At 31.6% G+C, this 25,255-nt stretch overlaps 1 protein-coding gene across 2 annotated transcripts in view; it reads right to left on the bottom strand.

The window, feature by feature from the left end:
• Positions 1-633: 633 nt before the first annotated feature.
• Positions 634-25,255, bottom strand: part of GABRG1 (gamma-aminobutyric acid type A receptor subunit gamma1) — a 54,824-nt gene continuing 30,202 nt past the window's right edge. The window contains exons 4-9 of one of the 2 annotated variants that reach the window (XM_054582132.1): positions 24,248-24,468; positions 23,488-23,570; positions 15,078-15,215; positions 14,813-14,965; positions 11,597-11,685; positions 634-1,108 (exon numbers count right to left, since the gene is read on the bottom strand). In XM_054582132.1, the coding sequence (XP_054438107.1) occupies positions 839-1,108; positions 11,597-11,685; positions 14,813-14,965; positions 15,078-15,215; positions 23,488-23,570; positions 24,248-24,468 (954 nt within the window). In that variant the 3' untranslated portion in view covers positions 634-838. Of the gene's footprint in view, positions 1,109-11,596; positions 11,809-14,812; positions 14,966-15,077; positions 15,216-23,487; positions 23,571-24,247; positions 24,469-25,255 lie in introns of both variants that reach the window. The other variant, XM_054582131.1, reaches the window with a different exon arrangement.

A 25,255-nucleotide genomic window follows, 5' to 3' on the forward strand; every position in this document is an offset into this window, starting at 1 on the left:
TGCAACATTCTTATTTTTTTAAACTTGTGTTTTAAAAAGGTGACTTCAGTGGTTTCCATCTTAGTTTGTAAATCACAAATAAATTATATAATCTTATTAACCCATGTCACCCCAATAAATATAATTTTTAAAAAATTAATAGAACATAATGAGTTCTATTTAATATTGTGTCAGGAAACAGACTTGATTAAAACACAGATCAAACTGGCCACTTAACAATGTAAAAATTTGTGTTTTCTTCTTTAATTAATAAAGAATTTAAAATTATTAATTTCTTTCTGGGAGTAAAAGATCTTGAAAATGAATCCCAGGAAATCATGGCTTTAGGATTTTAACTAGCTCTATTTCAAACAAGGCATATAAATAAGAAGCAAGAAAACAAATCCAATTAGCAATATTTCTAGGCAAAAATTACTGCATAAATATTAGGCATTAGATTAGGTTCCTATATATATCTGTATACGTGTATACACATATACATCTATATAGAGAGATATTATATTTAAATAAAATATGTATTAAAATTACTCCATCTTTAAAATATAAATCAAGAAATTTAGTTCAAAATCCAAATGTGATGTAAGTAAAATAAATAAAATTCAAGTAAAAATATATAATGACAGTTAATTGGCTGGATTATACAAGGAATCTCATAAATTTAAGTAAGTTAATATGAAAACTTGACTTTCCTATGAAAGCCTTAAAATGGTTACCATATTATTCACATTTTAGTCATTAGTTTCTCTGAATTTTAAATTTAAACTTCATGTTACTGAAGCACTGTAGATTGTATTGGATTTATTCAAACTTCTTATGATTTCTTCCTAGTAAGTAGAATTTATAAGTAAAGATAACCAACCCAATAAACCAGATTAAACAGGGCAAAAGCTGTTGGGAAAAATATTCGCGAGTAAGAATCAATTTTGGCGATGCGTATGTGGACCCTCCCTTCCCTCCATGACCCCGTTTTGCAGTCTTCAAAGCAACAGAAGAAGCTGGCACAATCTTTGCCCTCCAAACACTGATAACCGTAATCATCCTCTCCTTGTGGCAGAGAAATGCTGTTCATTGGAATCAGAGTAGATCCAGGATGGAGTCCAGGGGATATCTGAGTAAAATAGTAAATGAGAAAAACAAAACAGCATTAAAAATGAAAAAAATCAGTTTGTTGCCTCAAGGCAAGCTCTAAAAAAAATCAGTAAAAGTAATCTTGGTTTCCCAAAATCAAAATGGTATTCAAACCTAATGTGGTTTTTACTTTATAATTTACTGTGTAACATAACAATATTATCTTACATTTCAAAGACCATGCAGCAAAAAAGCCCTCAAAAAGGAAATATATGTTATACCTTTAGAAAGATGATCCATCAAAATATTAACCATGACTCTAATTCTAAAACAAAATGAAATATATATTTCTATGATATTTGTCATTAATATTTGTTATTATGTCATATTATGTAAGTTTTTCATTTTACTAATACAAGCAAAATAGCAAAGATGGTATTGGACAATGCAAACGAGCTTTGAGAAGATGTGAATGAAATAAAAAATGTTATCATGGGACTTGGATAAGATCAAGGCATCATATTTGGGAGAAAGATTGGGCGTGAGTTAAAATCTTAGGTTTCAGAACAACTAGAGTTCAAAATTTGTTTCATTCTACCAATGTAACTATCCTCAATGCTAAAGTTGCGTTCCTAATTTTTGTGATGGCTGTGAGGAGTACATTTCATAACTTATGTAAAATGATCAATGCTTCTTCTTACCCAGTAAAATAGCTGCTATTATTATCAGGATTGTTTGAGACACATATCATTTTAACTTTTTATGACAAAAGGTTCTGAATAATACTTAAATAATACGAATATATTTCTTAAATATGGGAAGGGGTGGGAGAAAGGTAAGGGTAAATGGAGCCACATGCATGTTGACAGAAGATAATTAGACTTTGAGTGGCAGGCACACAATGCAATATACAAATCATGAGTCATAGAAATCTGTACTTGAGACCAATATAATCGTATTAACTGGCATTACCTTAATAAATTTAATTATTTAATTGAGTGTGTGTGTGTGTGTGTGTATCCAGAAGGTATCCAGTCATATAATACAAAAAATAGAGACCTTTATGGAAGAAGATACAAGAAACTGTACACAGGACAATGACACCTCAGTCCCCTTCAAAGTAGGCACCTTGAGATCACACAGTTCTCCCAATTGCCATCAGCTGCCCTGTTGTGTTTCCCTGAATCTTATCGATGGTCTGAAATCTCTTCTTTTTCAAAGGTGATTTCAGTTGTGGGAAAAGCCAAAAGGGCTGCATGGGGGTTGAGTCACCTCGGTGACTTGATATTTTGCCAAAAAACTTCACGAGATGTGATGCATGAGTGGGTGTATTATCACGACAAAGCTGCCAATCACCAGTTGCCTTTATCTGTGGCCTTCTGAATCATCCAGTTTCCGAGAGGAATGTTCAATCTTAATGCAAAATTTGATGCAGTTTCATTGTTCTACTTGCTCAGACATTTTGAATGCAACACACAGTACACTTGCTCACTCAAAGGAATCTATCGCTCCCACTAACTAGTGCAGTGAAGTTGTCATTGTTCCAGCATTCACTTTCCAGTCCGCTTTCCTTGGCTGCCAGGTTACATTGATGTCTTGCAAAACATTCTCATTATAGTAACTGGCTGGACATTTTCTGGACAGACCTCCAGAAAAATGCATGTATGTATGCGCGTGTGTGTGTGTGTGTGTGTAAATTTAAGCAAGTCCAGGATACTATGGGGCATTAAAGCAATCACTTTGGAGTTAGGAAGGCTTGGGCAGAAATTCTAGCCCTGCCCAGTAGAGTCATATGACCTTGAACAGGCAATGTAACTGTTCTGCTGTTGTGCTACCTAAGTCATAACAACAATACATGGATCTATTTGGCAGTTAAATGAAACAACGTACATAAAGCGCCAAACAAAATTATTTGAAACATAGCAAGCACTCAGCTGCCAATAGCTAATATTTATTGTTGTTGTCATTGTTGTATCACAATTGGCTACATAAACTGTGTGTTAAAACAAGCAATAATAAAAGAACCACAAAAACCTGGACATCATCAAAAATGTTACCAGAAAAATAATTAATGAGTCATTGAATAAAATGGCCAGTAAAATATGAATGAAGATTGCAGCTTTATTAACTCTTACCCTTCAGTGCTTCTGCATATTTCAGAGGTTATCTTAAGATGTGACTACAGTGTATTATAATCATTGGTTGTATTATCTAAACAGCAAACACAATGCTGACTTTATAAAAATTGTTTTAATCTGATCTAAATTTTTCCTAATAAGGTTTATCATTTTTAAATCTTAAATTTAAAATAAATATATTACAAAGCCATGAGAATTAATTACGGTTGGAAAATTAAAAACAAAAAATTAGGACTTCTTAATATTTAGATTTACATTTAACTGTTTTATTTACAAAGAGGAACATAGAATACAAACCACTAAATGTTAAAAATTCCATATATGTAAAAAGAAGCAAATGATCACATTCTGTGATATTTAAAAAAGATAAAAGCATCACACAAGTCATGATATCCTTATTAGAAACAAAATGTGCATCCCAAAGATAAGGAGAAATGCCCTAAACCCAAATAAATTCATGACTCTACTCATTTAGATGTTTCATGAAAAGCAGAGGCAGTGAATTCTTAAATGTTAATGACAGATCTTTTCAGGTCAACACTTGGGGATACTTTACTGGAGTCTAAATTTTACTGGAGCACTAAAATTATGAACAAAATTGCGACAAATTGGTATTCATTTCCTTTTCATTTAATACTCCACTAACATAGTTCAAATGCTAATCAGGGTGAAAAGTGATTAGCATACAAGTTTGGCATTTGGCAATTTCAAGTTATGTGGTATAAAACACATTTCTTATATCACTCAGAACTGCCATAAGTGGAAATACAGTATGTTTGTCAGTAGATATCAAGTGTGTGTGAGTGAGGTGATTAAAAACTAAAGTGCACAAAAATGGAGAAAGACGGCAAGTGGGTTATTTTAAAAAATAGGCTCATCTCTACTGGTCAAAATCAGGTAGCGCTCCGAAAGCAGTGACAACTTACATGGACCACTTTCCAGTTTCCTGCTGCCCCCTCCCAAATCACCAAAAATTCAGAAATTGCACTTTAATGAATGATGAATGTGACAAAATATATATACTTAAATAAGTGCTGAGAAAAATAGTCATAGAGCTGACACAGTATAAATAAAAGAAAATATTTTGACTGACAAGATTGACCCACAAACCACCAAAAGATTAATTCAAATATATAAATATACCAAACCTTATCGGAAGTGCAACAATATTACCCACCTTGCAACTTTTCAAGTAAAGATCTTCTGCCCCCCCAAATAGTAAGCTTTGAAACAATAAATCAGTTTAAGTGATATACCAAAAATGGAATAGTTTTCTTTTTCTTCAAATGCTAATGTTTTGAGAGCATACTATTTTTGGGGACTTCAAAAAACTACTAAGAATGTAGCTGAACTTAACAATTTAAAAATTGATTGCATTCTCCTTATTACATATGCATATGTATCTGGTTTTATATTAAATTCTAAATTACAATTATTAATAATACAGTTAAATATACAAAGTATATTTTAAGTATTAAGACATACCAATATCCATTAAACATTATTAAGTAGTAAATAAAACATTTATGTACAAATTATATTTATATATGTATTTACAAAATATAATTGTTATCATTAATTATATGCTATTAAATACTAGTAAAATGAATAGAAAACATTATTAGGTCATGTTATCAATATTATGCTATACTGACTAATATTACTACTATTAAATTTCCCATTTAAAAAGTAGCACATGAAAATGCCAACCTCAGCATAGGTTTCCTCCCCTCCACTTTTGCAAAGTCTGTCAGAAATTAAAAAATTAGAAAATGCACATCAGTGTTAAAAACACATAAAAGTAAGTCTTGGTGATGATGAGCTGCTCATCAGCATGTCAGAATTTGAGATAAGTTTTTAAAAGACAAGGAAGAGATGGAAATAAGCCAATGCATAAAGGAGACCAGAGGAAGCCACGTTTCAGAAAAAGAGCCTCGGGAAATAGGAACAGGAGCACAGGAGTTGTTCTTTCCATCAAAGCTTCACACTCTAAGGTAGGAAGGAATGGAAATGGTAAACAGGAGGGGAAATATGACATTAGGTGTTTTAAATGTCCATCTCAAGAACAGCTGCATCTGTTTGAACTACTGCCCATCTACTGTACACGCAAAGAAGTATAGGTGCTGACACGTTGGTGTTTTGCTTCTCTACCATCTAAAAATGAGTGAATAAATAATCTCATGCCACCTCAGTAAGGATTAGGGCTCCTGAATTTGGAACTGGGTTGTCCTAGTAACACCCTCATCATTATGTAGGGTGTATACATGTATGTTTGGAAGCAGTCAGATGTCATGTTTCCTATACACATAAGTGAAAGTGAAACCTCATAGTTGCCAACTTAACAGTTGTATTCCAAACGTGCCAGATCTATTGGAGAGAAATTGCTAACAAACTTCCAGGTAAAACAATGACACACAAAAAATAATGAAGTACTAGAATTATTGATTCTAATAATTCAGGAAACTAAGAGAACAAACTTTCTAATTAGATTACTCAGAAATACTTAAAGAGATATTTTGGCACTTAAGTCAAAAAAGAGGGAAAACAAAGGGGAAAGAAGGAGAAAGGTTGTCAAGGAACATGTATAAAAGACCCATGGACAAAGCCAAAGAAAAGGATTGGGGGTTGGAGGAGCAAGGGAAAGTGGTGCTGGGAAAATGGAGACAACAGTACTTGAACAACAGTAATTTTTTTTAAGGGAGGGAATACAATTAGAAAATAAAAGTTTTTAAAAATTCAAGTTACTGTAATTTAAGAAATCTTGAGCTTTGTAAAATATAATCTTGAAGATGTTGACCACAATATGTACAAAAATAACATACCTCAATGAAAAATATAATAAAAAGAATACCTGGGATACACAGATAATTAACCTATGAAGTCTCAAATCTATCTAACAATAGCTTTAGAGGAGAAAATAGAAGTCAATTGCAATAAAGAATAAAAAAATTCTCAGATATAAAAAATAAGAATATTAAGCGACAAGGAAATGAATGAGGTCAATAAATTTTCACACCACTAAGAAACAAATGATAATGAAATTTTCAGAATAAAAGACTATGACAAAGATATAATAGTCATATTGGCATTAGAATTAGTAATAATAATAAAATTTTATTTAATTTTTAGAGAGAGGTGAAGGCAGGTAGGAAAGAGAGAGAAACATTGATTTATTGTTCTACTTATTTATGCATTTATTAGTTGATTTTTGTATGTGTACTGACCAGGAATCTAACCTGCAATCTTGGCATATCTTAAGGACACTCCAACCAACTGAGCTACTGGGCCAGGGCAGAATTAGTCATAGTAATGAATTAACAAGTAGAGATTTAAGTGTTATTTTAAAAATTTAAATAAACCTATATTAATTACTAAAGGTAAGATAAAATATTAAAGGAGAGAATAAGAAAGAGACATGAGAAATTTATAGTTTTCTATTCTTTATACAATTATAACTGCTTTGAAATATGGTACAGTAGGAATTAGAAATATAATGGAAATAACAATCAGAGGAAACTAAATTTAAAAATGGTTAAAATGTGGTTAATTATTAGGGTTGGGAACAGGGCTACATGGCAGAGAATTTTATTCTTAATTTTCACATTTTACATTTTTTAATTTGTTCATGGGTTTCAACCATGCACATGTATTACTAATAAAATTCGATTTTTTTTAAAGGAGACTTCACCCCTGATTAATCTGGTCCTTTTCTGCTGTAATAATCTATGGTGGTTTCAGTAAGAAGAGAAATATAAAGGAGTGTTATTTGGAAATCAAGATAGAAAAATAGCAATTGGTGGTGATATTCATAAGCCTGCAAAGCATTATATGACATTGTCAAAACTGATATTAAATGTTGCCTTATATGTTGGAAACATCCCACTTCCACTGACTCTTTACAATCATTTAAATAACTTGCAGTATTTCACACATCACCAATATGAAATGACCCTTCCTGTGAGCTTTGCCAAAATATCATTCAGGAAAGAAGGTCTATAATTTGTGAAACTATATACTTAAATAGCTTTTCATTATTTTAATACTCAGGATGAGAGGAGAATGTTTATTCATATAGGCATGCACTGATGAAAACTAAGGTTTGTTGTTTTTGTTTGTTTTTGCTGTGGGATAGGAATTGTGGGCAAAAACACACATAAAAGAAAACAACTGTCCCACACTTTCTCTCCACTCTAATAACCTAGGTCCAGCTCTCCAAAATATATTACACTTTGAGCGATTGCAGTCTCCAAATTTATCTACTTGCCTCTTTTGCCATTCAAGGTTTGTTCTATGCTACTTCTAATTATTTTTCAGAAACATAAACCCAAATATGCCATCTTATTTAAAAATATTCATGGCTTATCAGAGATGACAGGACAAAATTTAATTTTCTTATTATGGTCCTGGACACTTTCCACAACTTGGCATAAACTGCTTTTCTACCTTCAACCTACCTATTTTCTTTCCTAAGATTCCTATTTTCTAGACTAGCACTGATTAACATAACTGTCGGTGATAATAAAAATATTCTATATCTGCACCATCCAAAATGGTAGCCGCCACTCACTTGAAATGTGATAAACACTATTAAGCTATTGAATTTTAAATTTTGGTTAATTTTAATTAATTTAAACCAACCTAGCCTTATATGGCTAGTGCTACTCTATTGGACAATGCAATTGGGGCATATATATATATCAGTCTACTCTTTATTTTCATATGTGAGGCCCAACTTGTTTTGAATAGCTCCCTCTGTCTTAAATGCTCTTTCTAATTTGCTTTCCTGCAAACCACAACTTATTATGCAAAGAACTACTTCAACAATATCATACTTTCTTTGTAATCTTTTTTGTCACATTTCCATTGGAAGAATATTTACAGCTTTTTGAATGAATTATTAATTATTGAAATGGAAGGAAATCTCTGCACTCTACTGTGGCTATTCTCAGCACTACGCACGTGTTTAGTCAGTGCATCATTATGTTGGAGCATGAAATCAAGATGTTCCAAAATGAACATCTTCTTTAAAAGTATCATTTACTTTTATGAATCATATAAAATATTTTGCTTCTGAAAAAGTATTTGAAATTAGTCATCTAATTGCTAATTCCCTTGTAGTATCTGTGTTTACTTTGTATTTTACATTGGACTGTTATTTGTATTGCACTTTATTATCTTGCATTTACATGCCTCATGTATTTTGCTACAACTACATTTAAAGATCCTTAAAACGGAAAACATATTCTACTGTTTTTCTCTCCAAAGTGCTTTGTCCCTCATTGGTGAAATAAATCTCTATCATTTTACATTTTAATCAAATTGAGAAATTGCTAGTAGGTTCTATCCTTAAATGTATCAGGAGACTGTTGGGGAGATAACAGTTTCCTGAGATTTCTACTTATCTATAGACTGAATATTCGAGTTTCACATGAACTACTCTTCAGTTGATAATGACTAGCTTACTGCTATTGCATTTCTGTGACCTTTACTTGTTTCAAAAATGTTTTCAAGTACAAGTTCCAATATAGTTAACTTTTCATGGTTTTTTTGAAATAGGTATTGACCCAAACATACCCAAATTATATCCTTAATGAGTAGAAATAAAAACACAATAACATATATTGGATGGGAATATGGACCAAATCAAATGCCTTTGACATTCACAATAAAAATAAGGAAGAAATGAAAAAATATTGAAAGAAAAAAAGAAGAAAGGAAGGAAGGGAAAGAGGGAGGGAGGGAAGAAGAGAAGGAGAAAAGGCCTAGTATATCATGTGGATAGTAAAGTAGAAAGCATCTTAGTTGATTTATATTTTTCTAAGAGAGTTCATTGAGGCTAAACATTTACTGTGTTCAAATACCATCTTTTCCTAATTGACATAAATTGGTGTATTCTGGGATTCTCAGTTAAGTAGTCAATGGGACATCATCCAGGGGATTTTAGTTTTGTTTAATAAACAGATTGGCCTTTCAGTGACTTTAGTCAAGGTCTTTGGTCCTGGTCTGACTACTGTCATAGTAATTTAAAGGAAAAAAAGAAAAAAGATACTTCATTTTAAACTATTCAGAATTTTGAGCTTATTAAAAAAGTAGAGAGATGGACGGGAGGAAGGGAGAGAAAGCAGAAGGTGAGGAGAAAAAGAGACAGAGAGAGAGACAGAGAGACAGACAAGATTTCTCGGTATAAGTTGTGCATTTGATTTTCCTGGCTGAAACAGAAGAAAGCAGATTCCACAAAGCTCTTAAATAGGACATTTGAAAAAAATAGCAAATGTATTCTTTATAAAAGTGAACTCATGGATTTACCTGATTAGCAAGAATATATGCCTGAACCAAGCAAGAAGTCAGATTTGATTACTGATCCCAGTTTTTCAATCAAAGTGTCATTTATTATTGAAAGAAAAAATGAATTACATAACTGAACAGAAATAAAAAACTATAAAACTTTAATTTGGGGAATGGTTTTAAAGAAAATATTTTTGTGTCTTTGTCAATTATATCAAATTTAACTTTTGATATTTGAAATTTAGTGTTTCAAACTCTCATTTTATATTTATTCCTTATTTTTTCATCTTTAGTATTTTTTTTCCTGGGCTTATGCTAAATTTTAAATACTCAATATGTAGATTTTTTCTTGAATAACTATTCTAATATAGTGCCTAATGTATGTCCTTAATAAATATCTGGTAAATGAGTGATTAAATAAACATCATAATTTTAAAGTTTGCACTATAATTTTTAGCTTTTTGAGAAAATGTGACATACAGTGTGATTGAGAATGTGTGATCCTGAGTCAAAGTGATTAGCGGCAGCCCCTTATTGGCTTTTTATCCTTAGATGTTATAATAATAGGACCTACATTTCACATTATTAGAATGAAATTAGAGAACCCATGCAAGATTGTATACTCCCTGGCTTTCGTTCACAATTTCCATAAGTAAAATTTTCAAGGTAGTAACTGAATATAGTTGCAGATGAGTAAATGATGAAATGGAAAATCTGGAGATGTGCTGGCTTAGATTTTCCTTTAGATAAAGGAAAATAGTAGAAAACCTGCATTTTTTTATTACTTAAAATTTAGCAAATCAATATTAAAGTTAACACCATTGCCCTTTGATGGCGTATTCCTTCAGGGGTCATAATATGTCCTATGTATAAGTTAAAATAACATGAACTTGAGAGACTCACAGGCTAATTCTACAATGTTAAGTTCCCAAATGTGCACTGTCAGCTTTCTTGGGATATTGTAGGAATCTGAAAGCAAATTTATAAAGATTTGTTTTTTGAAGTATAACATGAAAAGCAAAATATAATGTATAAGTATAGCAAAATTTTTATTACAAAATTAATGAAAATGGGGGAGTGGAAAAGTATTGAACCCTAGAATTAATAAGTTTTGGAGACAATATCAAAAACTCTATGCCTCATTATATAAACTCTATAGTAAGCTCACAAGCTTGCCACCCTTGCATAGTTATTTTATATAGTTTTCATTTATTTGGGTATTTTGGAACAAATCCACTTGAAAACATTTTCTAGAGTCAGCATGAAATGCCTTTTTAAATTAATTGTGAGAAATAGATGTTTACCTTCTGAGTTCTCTGAGAAAAGGAAATATAAAAGAAATATTACAAACTTGAACTCTGGCACTAAAAGAGACCTGGGTTTGAGTCTTAGGTCCTTCACTTCCTAAGGCTGTCCTTGTGCAAATTATTGAACTTGTAGTCATATGAGAATAAACAATATTAAGCACGTAAAATGCTTACAGGAGGACTTGGTATTATCAATGTTAGATATTAATGTAAGGTTTTTGAATTACCATTATAACAATAAATTATAGTCAATAATCCAAGATTTGAATATCTTAGAATCAGTTCTAATGTATCAACTCTATGGGCTATAAGATTGTTACACTATTGGGAAGAGGGAATAAGAGAGTATAAATATACAGATACCTAAAATGAACTGTATAGCTATGACTTTCAAACACAGCTGAATACTAATATTAAGGAGGAATCTTTGTCTCTAAAAGGTAAATTTAACGTGGGGGCCACCAGTTGTTCAAATTCCAGTTCCTCACACAAACATAGAATCTCTTTAAAGAATGATCTTAAATATTTTTTAATTACTAGAATTCACCAGTTGGGGAAGAGTCACAGTATACAAAAGCAGTCTTTACATATGTGATTCAAGAGTCTTGTCTAAGGGGAAACATAAATACTCTTTCCTTGACGGGCAATATTAGGTACTCCAGTTTCATTTTCATTTTATTTATTTTTTGTCAGGGTACCTCAAGCACCCATGTTAGTGGAAGCAAGGATAACACAAGTATTCAAAACAGTACCTCTAACAGTAAATTGCTATGTATGAAACATAGATTTTTAACATACCGAAGCCTTGTTTCTTATCCTTTTGTCTCTAGCAGTCTTTACTTTTTTGTTGCTGGTAAAATAATGCAAGGTGCCATATTCCATCAAGGCTGCAAAAACGAAAATGAAACACACAGAAACAAAGAGATCCATCGCAGTCACATAGGAAACCTTCGGTAATGACTTCCTGGCTATTGTACTCAGGGTAGTCATCGTCAGAACTGTGGTAATACCTGGGGAGGGAGGGGCACAACGACAGAAGAGGAGAAATAATCAAACGGACCATTTTTATTCCTTCATCTGATTTGGCAATATTGTAAGCAGAAATAAACAATGGACACAAAAGGGTATGATTACTGTGATTTACAGAAAAAATACTGGTAACCATAGCTACATTATGCTCAATGTGTTCTTTGTGCCTGTGTGTTTTAATCATCTACATTCTGAGGACTGCAAGGAGCTGAATGCCTCTACCCACCCTTCCCTTCCTCTATAGTGATAGACTATCCAGTTTTTAGCAGACACGAGGCTTTGTGTAAACCTACTTTTGCTCCGCTGTGCACGCGCGTATTTATTTTACATATTTGCTATTAAAGGGGATACTTAGAATACTGACTTTAAATCTTTCTTCCTTTCTAATATTAGCATTATAAATCTACAGTTCCCCTTTAAGCAATGTTTTACCTGTATCTTGCAAAAATGTACATAATACATACCTATTAAAATTTAGTTTGGAATATTTTCTAATTTCTCTTTTGACCCAAAGGTTACCTAAAAGGTCATGTTTCAATTTCTAAATACATGAAGACATTATAATCTTTATTATTTTAGTAACTTTTAATTTACAAAATGTTCCCTGGGAAATTTTAGTCTTTTGACTTTTAGTGAGATATTAAGCAGATTCACTGATATTTTCTCCATGTCTTTCCATGATCAAACTCCTACAATAATCTCCTATGACATTTGGAATAAAACCCAAAATCCTTAAAAAGACCTACTAATACTTAAATAATCTAACTACTGCCTACCTCTTCAATCTCATTTTCTACCACTTGTCAACCAACTTTAGCCACAATTCTCTTCCTGCACTTCAAGCATGGCCTGATAAGGAAGACCCCACTTCAGAACTAGTTCTCTTGCCTGAGCAATCTTTCTACCAGATACCAGCGGGCTAGCTCCTACACTCCTGTGTGTCTGCTACATCTTCAGAGAGGTCTAGCCTGACTCCCTGAGATAAAATAGCAAACAGTATGTCTACCAACATCCCTGTGATTCTGTAGCCATTTCTTTTTTGCTTTCTCTTCATAATTTTTATGGCTGTCGGCATTTCATTCTGTGCTTTTTATATTTGTACACCACTTGTATTACATCATTAAAACATTGCCACGAACATGAAGATTTTATACTGGAGAGCATCATGCTAAGCGAAATAAGCCAGGGGGCGAAAGACAAATACCATATGATCTCACCTATAAGCGGAACCTAACCAACAATGCAAAGATGCAAGGAAAATATGACCAGCAACACTGAAAGGAAAAGAAATCAACAGAGACAAGAGGGAAGGGGCGGGCAGGGAAAAGGAAGGGAAGGGGAAAGTCAAGGAACATATAGCAAGGACTCATGGACAAAACCAAAGGGGAAGAGCTGAGGGAGGGAAGGTGGGAGGGGGCAAGGGAAAGAGGTGGGGGGAAGGCAGAGACAAATGTATTTAAAAAGTAAATAAATTAATTAAAAAAAAAAGTAAATAAATTAATTAAAAAAAATTAAAAAAAATAAATATATAAACATGGGAAAAAAATAAAAAAATAAAATAAAAAGGTACAGAATAGAAAAAAAAAGAATGGTTAAAAAAAAGATTTTATAAATATTGTTCACTGTTAATACTAAAGTACCTAGAACACTGTTTTGCTTATAAAAAACATTTGATAAAAGTTGATTAAAATGCAATGTTGAATAAATGAGCTCAGAGAATTTTATATATTTGAAGTACACATACATATACATGTATGTATACTTAAAAACTTTATATTCCAACTACATAGACCCAGAATTATGTGAGATATTCTTCAAGTAGGATCTATCACTTATCTTTACAGTTGATATCCTAATATAAAAAATATAAATTCGTGCAAAAAATAATTCGATAGTTGACTATTCTTTTTCATAACACTAAGGCATATGATTTTTGTCTTCATAAAAACTAATGGAAGAAATAGTTCATTCAAATTCTCTTAGGAAAAAATACCAGAATAACTAACAATACATACTATTCAAGTCATATTCAAAGTAACATATACATACTCTAACCATTTATTTATCTAAACACAAAAGTAATTTGAAATAATAATGATTGTTTAAATAGGAAACAAAATTCAGGTACGAGTGCATATTATTCACTACCTATGTCTACTCTTCTGTTTAGACTCCCAGAGGTGCTGCATTTCAAGTACAGAGTTAGGTGCCTCAGGTTTTATCTTGCCACTTTTATGTGATTTGCTTTTTAATTTTCAGTAATGTGATTCACTTCCTGCATTATTCTTGGGAATGAATCAATTGATCAGTGAGTTGTCTATGTATGTCAATACATGAATGTATAATTTTTTTTAAATGCATAGCAATTGGAAACATTTTTATTATATGACATTGATTATTGAAATAGATTACTAAAGAAAGAAAAAAGTCTATTTTATCAACTATGAATTACAAGTTACCTTTTAAATCAATGTAATTCTACAGGAAACTCAAAATATTCAGAGGCTAAGTACACATTTTACAGACTACAAGAGCTTAGAAGCTTCTTGTTCTTTTAGAACAGTTGACTATTCATTAGCACTATTGTATGAGCAAGGCACTTCAAAGCCTGCTAACGACACACCAGTCAATAAATGTTCCCAATTAGTGATTCAGCTAAAAAGGAAAATAAAACTTGATGAAAAGCGATAGAAAATGTTGAAAATCAGTGATTATATATGATTTTATGTGTTAATTTTTATTGTGTTTATGCTTTCCTTGACCTTTATTAGTGGAAAAAATAAAATGTTTTCTAAAATTTCAAGAAGCAATTCTTTTTGCTTCTTGTTTTTCATATATGTATTTCAACATCATATTGTAAGAGAGTATCTGTTAATTTTGTTTTAGTGTAGAGAAATATGTTAATATATTCAATTTTAAACTTCTATCACATTAAAAACTTTGTAAAAGTCCTGTGACACTGTAGTATAATATTATATGTCATACCCAGTGAGGTTCTTGCAGGCACTGCATCTTTATTGATCCAAAAAGACACCCAAGAAAGAACAACTGTCAGAATACATGGAATGTAGGTCTGAATAGTGAAATAGCCCATTCTTCTGCTCAGGTCAAAGAAAATTGTCATGATAACATAATCTCCTGAAAGAAAGAAAAAAGTTTATTTTGGCTCTAAAAATATTTAGAAATATAGATTCCAACCCATAGATTTAAGTACAAATGCTATATCACTATTTTTGTGTTTTCTTCTTACCAGAGATCGTGTGACAAATTTCAGTTGAGTTCCGCAACCCTACAAATGCGAACTGATATAATCTCCAATACTTAGGATCAGCCACTTCTACAGAAGGCTTTTTCCACTTATACTCAATTTCATTTTTAGGGTATCCATCTAGATAATAAATTATAATAAAATATATAGATTAGTAGGATCAAAATCCAGTACTGTTACAATACCAACATTATCCAAAGATAATTTTTTTAAATTATTCCTCATATTTGTATTATAGTATATGTCAAAAATAGAAAATACCACATAAAATTTCTGTGTACCTTTTAAAAATTAATCATATAATTAAGAATTAGAACCTTGCTAGCATCCTAGAAATCTCATGTGTGCTTTCCAATATAGTATTTCCTCTCCCAACTAGAGAAAACCACTAACGCGATTTTCTATAATTCTTTAATTCATTTTTTGTTATAGCTTTTTGATATGCATTTGTGAAAAACAGCTTAATTCAGTTTTTTTGAACTCGACTGATGCTCTACGGAATACATTATTTTATATTTTTCTTCTTTTAATATATTTATGCAATGCATTTTTGTACATTAACTTGTATTATGCAGCTTTTGCATAATGAATTGTATTATTACAATTAATTATATTTGTTTATTGTTTCCAGTAGTCTTCTTGGAGTCTTTAAGGTTTTCCATATATAGAATCATATCAGTTGCAAAGAGTGACCCATAATTCTTCATTACCAATTTGGATGCTTTTTATTGCTTTTTGTTTCCTGATTGCTCTGTCTAAAACTTCCAGAACTATGTTGAATAAGAATGAAAAGAGTGGATATCATTGTCTTGCTCCTGATTTTAAAGGAGAAGGTTTTAGTTTTTTCACCATTGGGTAAAATATTAGTTGATGATTTGTTATATATGGCCTTTTTTATGTTGAGGTAATTTTTTTCTATACCTATTTTATTGAATGCTTTAATAAAAATGAATGTTGTATATTTTCAAAAGTTTTATTTCTGCATCAGTTGATAAGATTATTTTCATCCTTTGTTTTGTTAATATAGTGTCTTATATTGATTGATATCCATCCTTGTGCCCCTGCAATGAACCCACTTGATGGTGATTAATTATTTTTTAATGTATTGTATTCAATTTGCTAGTGTTTTTGGGGGGAGGTTTGTATCTGTGTTCACTAGAGTTATTGAACTGTAGTTTTGGGGGGGATTGTGTTATCCTTGCCAGGTTTTGGTATCAGGGTAATATTTGCCTCATAAAATTTGTTAGGAAGTATTATTGCCTCTTAATTTTTTGGATGAGTTTGAGAAGGATAGGTATTAAAATCTTCTTTGAATGTTTGTTAAAATTCACTAATGAAGCCATCTGGTCCTGGACTTTTATTGTGTGGAAGGTTATTGATGGTTGTTTCAATTTCCTCATTGTTGTTCACTGTATTTAGATTTTCCTATTCTTCATGATTCACTCTATAAAGGTAATGTATTTTTAGAAATTTATCCACTTTTTCTAGGTTATTGAATTTAGTGGCAGATAGTCTTTCATATTATTCTAGAATGATCATTTGTATTATACCTGTGATGTCTGTTCCAACTTCTCTTTCATTTCTGATAGTGTTTATGTTGAGTTTTTAAATTCTTTAATAAGAATAGATAAGGGTTAATCTTTTCAAATAACTATTTTTTGTATTAAAATTTTGTAGTCTTTTTGTTCTCTATTTCATTCAATTCTGCTCCAATTTTTATTATTTTCTTTTTTCTGCTGACTTTGGGCTCCTCTTGATCTTCTTTTTCTACTTTTTAAAAAAGTAATGTTAGGTTGTTTACTTGAGATTTTTCCTGTATCTTGAGATAGGCCTGTAATGATATAAACATCTTTCTTATTACTGCTTTTGCTGCATCACATAAGTTTTGATACATAGTATTGTCATTTCTCATTTGTCTCTGTACACCTTTTTTATTAAATTTATTAGAATCAAATGAAAAAAATAAAATTATAAAATAGAAACAGACTCATAGATACAAAATGGACTGATAGCAGTCAGAAGGGGGAAGTTGTCTCTGTATATCTTTTGATCTCATCTTTTATTTTCTGACCCAGTCATTTTTTTTTATTAGTATGTTATTTAATCTGTAAATATTTTGGGGTTTCCTTACTTCCTTTTTGCAATTGACTTCTAATTTCAAAGCACTCTGGTCACAGATTAGGCTTAATATTATTTCAATCCTCTTAAATTTGTTGAGGCTAGTTATATGACCCAACAACATAGGGTCTAGCTTTGAGAATATTTGATGTACATATATAATTTGTTATTCTGGGATGAAAGGCTCTGTAAATATCAATTATGTCCATTTGTTCTAATGTGTAATTTGAGGCTGATATTTCTTTATTGATATTCTGTTTGGATGATCTATCCAGAGCAATAGAGTATTTAGGTCCCCAGCTACGATTGTGTTTTTGTCCATTCTCCCTTTGGTCCTGTTAGTTGTTGCTTTACATATTTTGGTGCTCCCTGCTTGGGTGCATATATATTGAATAGTGTTACATCTTCTTGATGTAGTGTCACCTTTACCATTATACAATATCTACCTTTGTCTCTTGTTACCTTTGTTATCTTGAAATTACTTTGCCAGATATAAGTACGACTATACTTGCTTTTATGTGAATGTTATTTGCTTGGAGAATCATTTTCCCCCTTTCTCTTTGAGTCTATCTTTGTCCTTATTGATTAGATGTATCTGAAGGCAGAATATGGTTAGCTTTTGTTTTTGATCCAATATATTATTCTGTGCATCTTTATTGGTGAATTCTATTTCATTTAAGGTGATTATTGATGGATAAAGATTTTCTATAACCATTGTAGCTTTTGTTTTCTGGTATCTCTGAGCCTCCATTGGTTCTTCTCATTTGTGTTTCTGTGTGTTGTTTTTGTTTGGTGGTATCCCACACTTTGTTTCATTTTTTAAGTTGCTTGTCTCAGTTTTAGGTTGGTTCCTTTTTTAGGTTGGTTTTGCTTTTAGCTTTATGAAAAAGAAATTTTCATGTATAAAGTGGTCATTTTTATTTTGAATGTACCTGATTTCCATCCTCCTTCAAAATTCAGAATTTTACCCCCTCCTTTTTTATGTTTAGTTAATGAAAGATATGAAAGGTTTAGTGCAATTCCCATCAAAATACCAATGACATTTTTAAAAATGGACAAAAAATCATCAGATTTGTACAAAACCATAAAAGATCGTAATTAGCAAAAAACAACACTGAGGAAAAAAAGAACAAAGCTGGAGATATCATACCAACTGACTTCAAATTGTACTACAGAGCAATGATAATCAAAACAGCATGGTATCAGCAGAAAAACAGATATGCAGACCAAAGGAACAGAATTGAGAGCCCAGGAATGAAATCATATGTATATGCACAAATAATTTTTTGATAAAAGAACCAAAAACAAGCAATGGGTAAATGAAAACCTCTTCAATAAATGGTGCTGGGAAAATTGGAAAGCACATGCAAAAGAATTAAACTAGGCTACAGTTTGTCCCATGTACAAAAATCAATTCAAAATGGATGAAAGACCTAAATATAAGACCTGAAACAATAAATTACATGAGAGAAAACATAGGTACTAAACTCATGGACCTTGGTCTTAGAGAACATTTTATGAATTTGACCCCAAAGGCAAGTGGAGTAAAGGTAAAAATAAATGAATGGTACTGTACCAAACTAAAACACTTCCACACAGCAAAAGAAATCTTAACAAAACAAAGAGGCAACCAATCAAACTGGAGATGGTATTTGCAACCAACAGCTCTTGCATGGGGTAAATATCCAAAATATATAAAGAACTCAAAGAACTCAACACCAAACAAACAAACAATCCAATTAAAAGTGTGCTGAGGACCTGAACAGACATTTTTCCCAAGAAGACATAAAAATGGCCAACATATATAAAAAAGATGCTCAATGTAACTAGCTACTAGGGAAATGCAAATCAACTACAATAAGAGACAGCAGGTTAGAATAGCTATTATCAACAGGACAAGTAATAACAAGAATTAAAGATGTTCTGGAGAAAAAGGAACCCTCATTCAATGCTGGTGGAATGTAAACTTGTACAACCACTATTGAAAATGGTATGGTCTTTCCTCAAAAATTTAAGAATACAGTTACGGTATGACACAGCAATATCTCTTCTGAGTATCTACCCTCAAATCTTGAAAACATTTACTTGTGAAGATATACCATATACAGCCTTATGTTCGTTACAGCGTGACTCACAATGGCTAAGACATAGAAACAACCAAAGTGCCCTTCGATATATGATTAGATAAGGAAGATATGGCACTCATATACTATAGAATACTATTCAGCCATAAGAAAAGATGAAAAACTGTCATTTGCAACAACATAGGTGGACCTTGAGAATATTTAGCTAAGCAAAATAAATCAATCAATAAAAGCTAAAACCATATGATTTCATTCATATACAGGACATAAAACTGAAAGTTATAGACACAGACAACAGTATGATGGTAATCAGAAAGAAGGAGGTGGGGTGTAGTAAAGGGTAAAGGGAGGCAAATGCATGGTGATGGAAGATGATCTGCCTTCTGGTGTTGGGCACACAATGCAATATAGAGGTCATGTGTCATAGAAATTGTCACTTGAAACCTATATAATTTTATTAACCAACGTCTCCGCAATAAATTTAATAAAAATAAAAATTTAAAAATAAAAATATAAATAAAAGCAAAGAAGAAAGAAAATTAATATCATATTTATAAGTCATCCATGCTGTAGCTATAGAAAATGTTTACATTGTAAAAATGTACTAAAATGTATTTATCTATTTTACTATTGTAGACACCTGTAATGATTTCTATTTTCTATTAATAACATTGTTGCCAATAGCATTATTGTACACACCTAACGAAACACAAATATAAAACATTTTCTCTGAGAAATACAAGGTCTACCCAGGCAGTATCCAGCCATGTAATATGAAAAATCAACACATTTATTGAAGAAGATACAAGATACAAGAAACATTGTTCATCGGACAATGACACCTCAGTCTCCGTCAAAGTAGGCACCTTGGGACCTCACACAGTTCTCCCAGCGGTGTCAGTCACATGTCTTTGTTAACTGCAGCCCGGACACATTCAATATTCTCAGGTGTTCTGCTTATTGCAGACCTTTCAGGACCTGGGTCACTTTCAACAAATTCTCGACCGCTTTTAAAGCGTTTGTGCCACATTTGCATTTATGCTGCACTCCTTGCATGGTTTCTAAAAGCCTTCTGAACCACCTGAATAGTTTCCAAGGAGGAATGTTCAAGTTCAATGCCAAATTTGATGTAGAATTTTTGCTCAACTAGCTCAGGCATTTTGAATATGATTGCCACACAATACATATGCTGACTCAATGGCGTGACCACCACCACTGATTAGTACAGTGAGGTTGTCATTGTTCACACATATATGTTCCAGTCCATTCATTCTCCTTAACTTTCAGGTTACATTGATGTCACACAAACTGTTCTCATTATGCTGACCATGGCTGGATTTTTTCTGGACAGACCTTATATACTTACATACAGACTAGCTGGGTCATGGGTTACTTGTAATTTCCACTTTATGAGACACTGCCAATCTTTTTTTCATAAAGAATATACTAATATAGTCTCTCACCAGCCAGAGTGTGAAAGTACATATGCATCCACATTCTCATGAATCAATTATCTTAAATTGATGTGGATTGTGTTCTTTTATTTAGTGGTTTATAGACTGTATTTTATTCCACATTTTCCTGGTCATAAATGAAACCTAGCAAGTTTTAAATATCTTTATTAGATTCTTGAGTTTCTTTGGAGAATTGCTTGTTCAATTTCTCATTGCTTTATTGAGGTTTCTTTTTGTCTAAATACTTTACATGTTCTGAATATTAGCCTTTTGTTGTTGTTATTGTTGAAAATGTCTTTGCCTATTTTTAGCTGTCTAGAATGCATTCTCCCACAAAGGATATGTTTTGTTTCTGCCACATTTCAGGAAAATTCACAACAGCATTTTTGGATCAATCAAGTGAAGGGAAAGTGGCTTGCAAATCCTTGTGAAGGTCAGCTTGTTATGAAATTCTCTCAAGGAGTTATTTCACCTTGGTATACTGATTGCAGAAGCAACTTTCCTTTTAGTCTTTAGTGGTTGTGTACAGGATGGTAGAGTCAGTGTCTTCATATTACACTGTGCCCAGCCATTTGTAACCAATATGTATGTAGAGATTATATTCTATTAGATCCCCAATGTACAAGGCTGTCAAAATCAAAGCTTAAATTGATCCTATTTAGCAAATGTCCTCAGGTCAAAATGGCTCTAAATTTTCTTACCACTCTGGCTTCAATTTCTTATGTGGATTTTCATGGCCAAAATTTTCTTTCTGGTAATTACTAGTACATTTTTTATAAGATTTTATTATAAACAGCTTTAAGTTGTTTTCATCCAAAGGACTGATCTACCATACCAGAGAAACAGTATTCATTATCAACTTTACAAATTTCTGAAACCAATTCACAATTTTGTACCACGATCCCCTCATCAGCCATGCAATGCAATAGCTGTTATCTTTCCACAGACCTGTTTAATAATGTTTTCTCTTTCCCTTTTTCATCTTCTCTCATTTGTACTTTAGAGCTCTATCTTGTTATCTTGTTATTCCATTTTATTATCATTATAGAGACAATATAGTATAGTTATAGTGCATAGAAGTATAGGCACAAATAAAAAGAGTGAGCTAGTTACTTAAATACTCTAAATCTCATGATAATTAATTTTTAAAATGGGAGCTGTAGTGAAATCTTCCAAATATATTTGTTGTGAAATATTAATGTAGAAAGCTTAATTTTCTATTGGATCTATTATAGAGTGCCTGAGGAAAAAACATGATTATGTTTACGTCAGTTATGCTCAGCTGCATTAGGGATAGAATATTAATTCCTAATAACAGAAATCAAAATATCACGAAAATAATTTAGACATAGTATATAGATTTGAACACAATAAATGCTGCAACTTGAAATATGCACATATGAACACAATATTCCTTGTGTTTTTATTGATCAAGTCTTTGCTGCTATTCAGCTATATTATTCTCTGAAAAGTTAATATTAGAAAATTAGAGCAGTGGGGTACAAGATTATGAGTTAAAAAGGATATTTTAATGAGACAGAAATTATTCAGAAAAGTCAAGAAAATCATTAACAAAATCAAGAACAGTTGTGTAAGGATTTCATAAGTGAAGAAGCACAATATAATACTTATAAATATGTATAATCTATTGTAAATATATTGTAGAATATAAGATATTAAAAATAAAAAGTTCAAAAGAAAAAATAAAATTAGACAATTTGTAGGTACAGGCAATAAGACTTTTAAAACTCATTTTACATGTTTTCAACACTTGCTTGATTATATATTATCTAGAAAAGTATTTTCATAAAAATATATGTGAGGATACATATGGTAGTAAATAAGAAATACAATTGATAACATTATAGAAAGATTCTAATTATTTTCTTGGAACAAAATATTAGTTTTTATATAGCAATTATTTAGCTCTAATCTCTAATCATCTCTCTATGTTTCACTCTTACTTTTTTTAAAACTTTTTACTGTTGACATTACTGCAGATGTCCCCATTTCCCCAACCCCTTTGCCCGCCTCCCCGCGGCCCCAGTTCCCATCACCACACCGTTGTCTGTCTATGGTTAATGCATACATATACATAAACTAATCCCTTCACCTTCCTACATCCAGTGCCCCCTTACGCCCCTCTAAGAGCTGTCACTCTGTTCCATTTGACCATGGCTCTCTTTCTATTTTGTTGATCAGTTTTTATTTTGGTCATTAGATTCCACAAATAAGTGAGATCAAATGGTATTTGTCATTCATTCTTTTGAAAAAGAAAAAACATTTTTCTACCTAGCTTTTCCAACTCCTTAAAGACTTTGCAAATATTTGTTATTCACGTAGTAAATATTCTTCTCCAAACCAATGTAATAAAGTTAAATCTTGCCAAAGGAAGATTAATAAAATTTGAGTTAACTTTTTATTTCTGGCAATGCAAGAACATTTTAACACAAACCTATCTTAAGTACTTCTTTATTTAATGAAAATATAAAAGGGCACTTGGTTAAAGCTAAAATTTGCAAAGAATAATATAATAAAATGCATACATTCCCTATTTATTATCATTTTAAATTTAAATATGAGACAAATGGCATGGTAATTATTTTACCTAGGGGAGCTGAACATAATCCACACTTCTGAAAATTGTATTTTTTTATTTTGTCTTATTTTGCACTTTGAAATAAACAGATTCTAAGCATAAAATTCTGTGACATTATCATGTTTTTTATCACTTACAGCTTGAAAATTCCAGTGGACAGGAATGTTCATCCATAGGGAAGTTATGAAGCTGAAGATAACATTCTGCATTAATTGTCAATCTAGATGGAAAAATAAATATTAAAATGAGAAATAATTTCAAGCATTTGAAAATGTTTTCTTTAATTTTCAAACATGATTTTGACTTATATTAGTGGACTTTGATATATTAGAAAATAATAATTCTAAAATCTCAAAGTCTTAAGTGGAAATATTGTAACATTCAAATATGAGTCAGACAATCCTAACATTTTCCTCCGTAGTCAACTAAACCTCCTCTATATACATTTAGTAGAACCTCTTCTTACAGGTGAAAATTTGTGCTTTAGGAGATCAACACATACATATGTGGGCTCCTGTGTGCTTGCACACACACACACAGCTAACAGAGTGTGAACTGTTAAGTATGGTAATTTTTATCCTAATTTATCATGATCACTTTTCCATTGCGGGTTATTCATAATAAGCAAGTATGTTCAAGGAAATAAATATATTTGAATATTACATATCAGGATTCATTCAATCCTTTCTTAAGGATATTTTACTGTATCACTGAAAATCACAGTGCTACTCTGGGAAGTGTTTCCAAAGTATTGCGCCATAGAGTTTAGTGTGTGAAATGAGCTTCGTATTTCTTACTTTGCAACTTCAAAAAGGGAAATTTATGAGTTTAATCATAAGGATCAGATATTAGTAAGGAAAAATAAGTTAGAACACTACACTTTTTACATAGTAATACCTTAAAGTATATAGAACTCGTCCATCATTCCAAATTCGAAGCAGACGATTAGGAGTTGTTATCCAATGAGCATCAGATTTTCTTGAGTTTCTGAAGAAAGTATCAGGTATCCAAATTTTTCCAACCATATTGCTGTTAAGCATAAGCACTTTCATGGTACTGTTGAATTTTAAACGACTGTCAAACCAGGTTTGGGCAAAAATTATATCAATTGTGTATTCCTAGAGGATTAAAAAATGTAATGACATATAATAGTAAAGTCACTCTTTTAGACACTTGAATTTTCTATTAAAATAATCCCATAAATTGATAGCACTTAAACTCAGTTTTTGGAAGTAAAAACATAGGCCATAATCTAAAACGTTTTAGAAATTATTCTATAAGTCATGTAAAAATAATCCAAGATTTTTAATAATTACTGCTGCTTAGTGTGATTTTATATTTTTTTGGAAATTTTATTCAAGATTTTATAATATGTAGAATGTAGTCATTAAGTTCAAAAGCATATTACCTTAATGTTAACAGCTATATTAATTTTTGATATTCATATGGTGCTTCAATCACCAAGAAAAAAATTACCAAGTAAATAATTAAAATGTAAATATTGATCAAGTTTCCTATTATGATTATTTAGATTACTGTTTTCAAATGTTTTAAACCAAACACATATACACACTCCCTATTCTTGGGCAGCTTCACAATAGTTATCGTTTATGCCTATCCCAAATTCCTGCTTCTCAGGCCAGCCTCTTCAACTAACACAAATGATTAACCATTCAGAGTCTAACAGTGTAACCTGTGTTAGTGACATGCTTTCTGGTTTTAGTAGTAAATGCAAATAGAAAGAAAGCTCACACTTCTTTCTAATGAATATATCATTAGTAGATACGGTAGATCTCAGGAATAGTAGTTAATCAACATAAAATGCCAGAATTTAATTCTACTTTGGTATGTAATAAAACAGCAGAAACTGCTTAAATAAACGAAGAGGCATACATATGTGCCAGG

This window comes from Pteronotus mesoamericanus, unplaced genomic scaffold (assembly GCF_021234165.1).
Source record: "Pteronotus mesoamericanus isolate MK-2021 breed Mesoamerican mustached bat unplaced genomic scaffold, CSHL_Meso_final contig_68, whole genome shotgun sequence".
Classification (NCBI taxonomy): domain Eukaryota; kingdom Metazoa; phylum Chordata; class Mammalia; order Chiroptera; family Mormoopidae; genus Pteronotus; species Pteronotus mesoamericanus.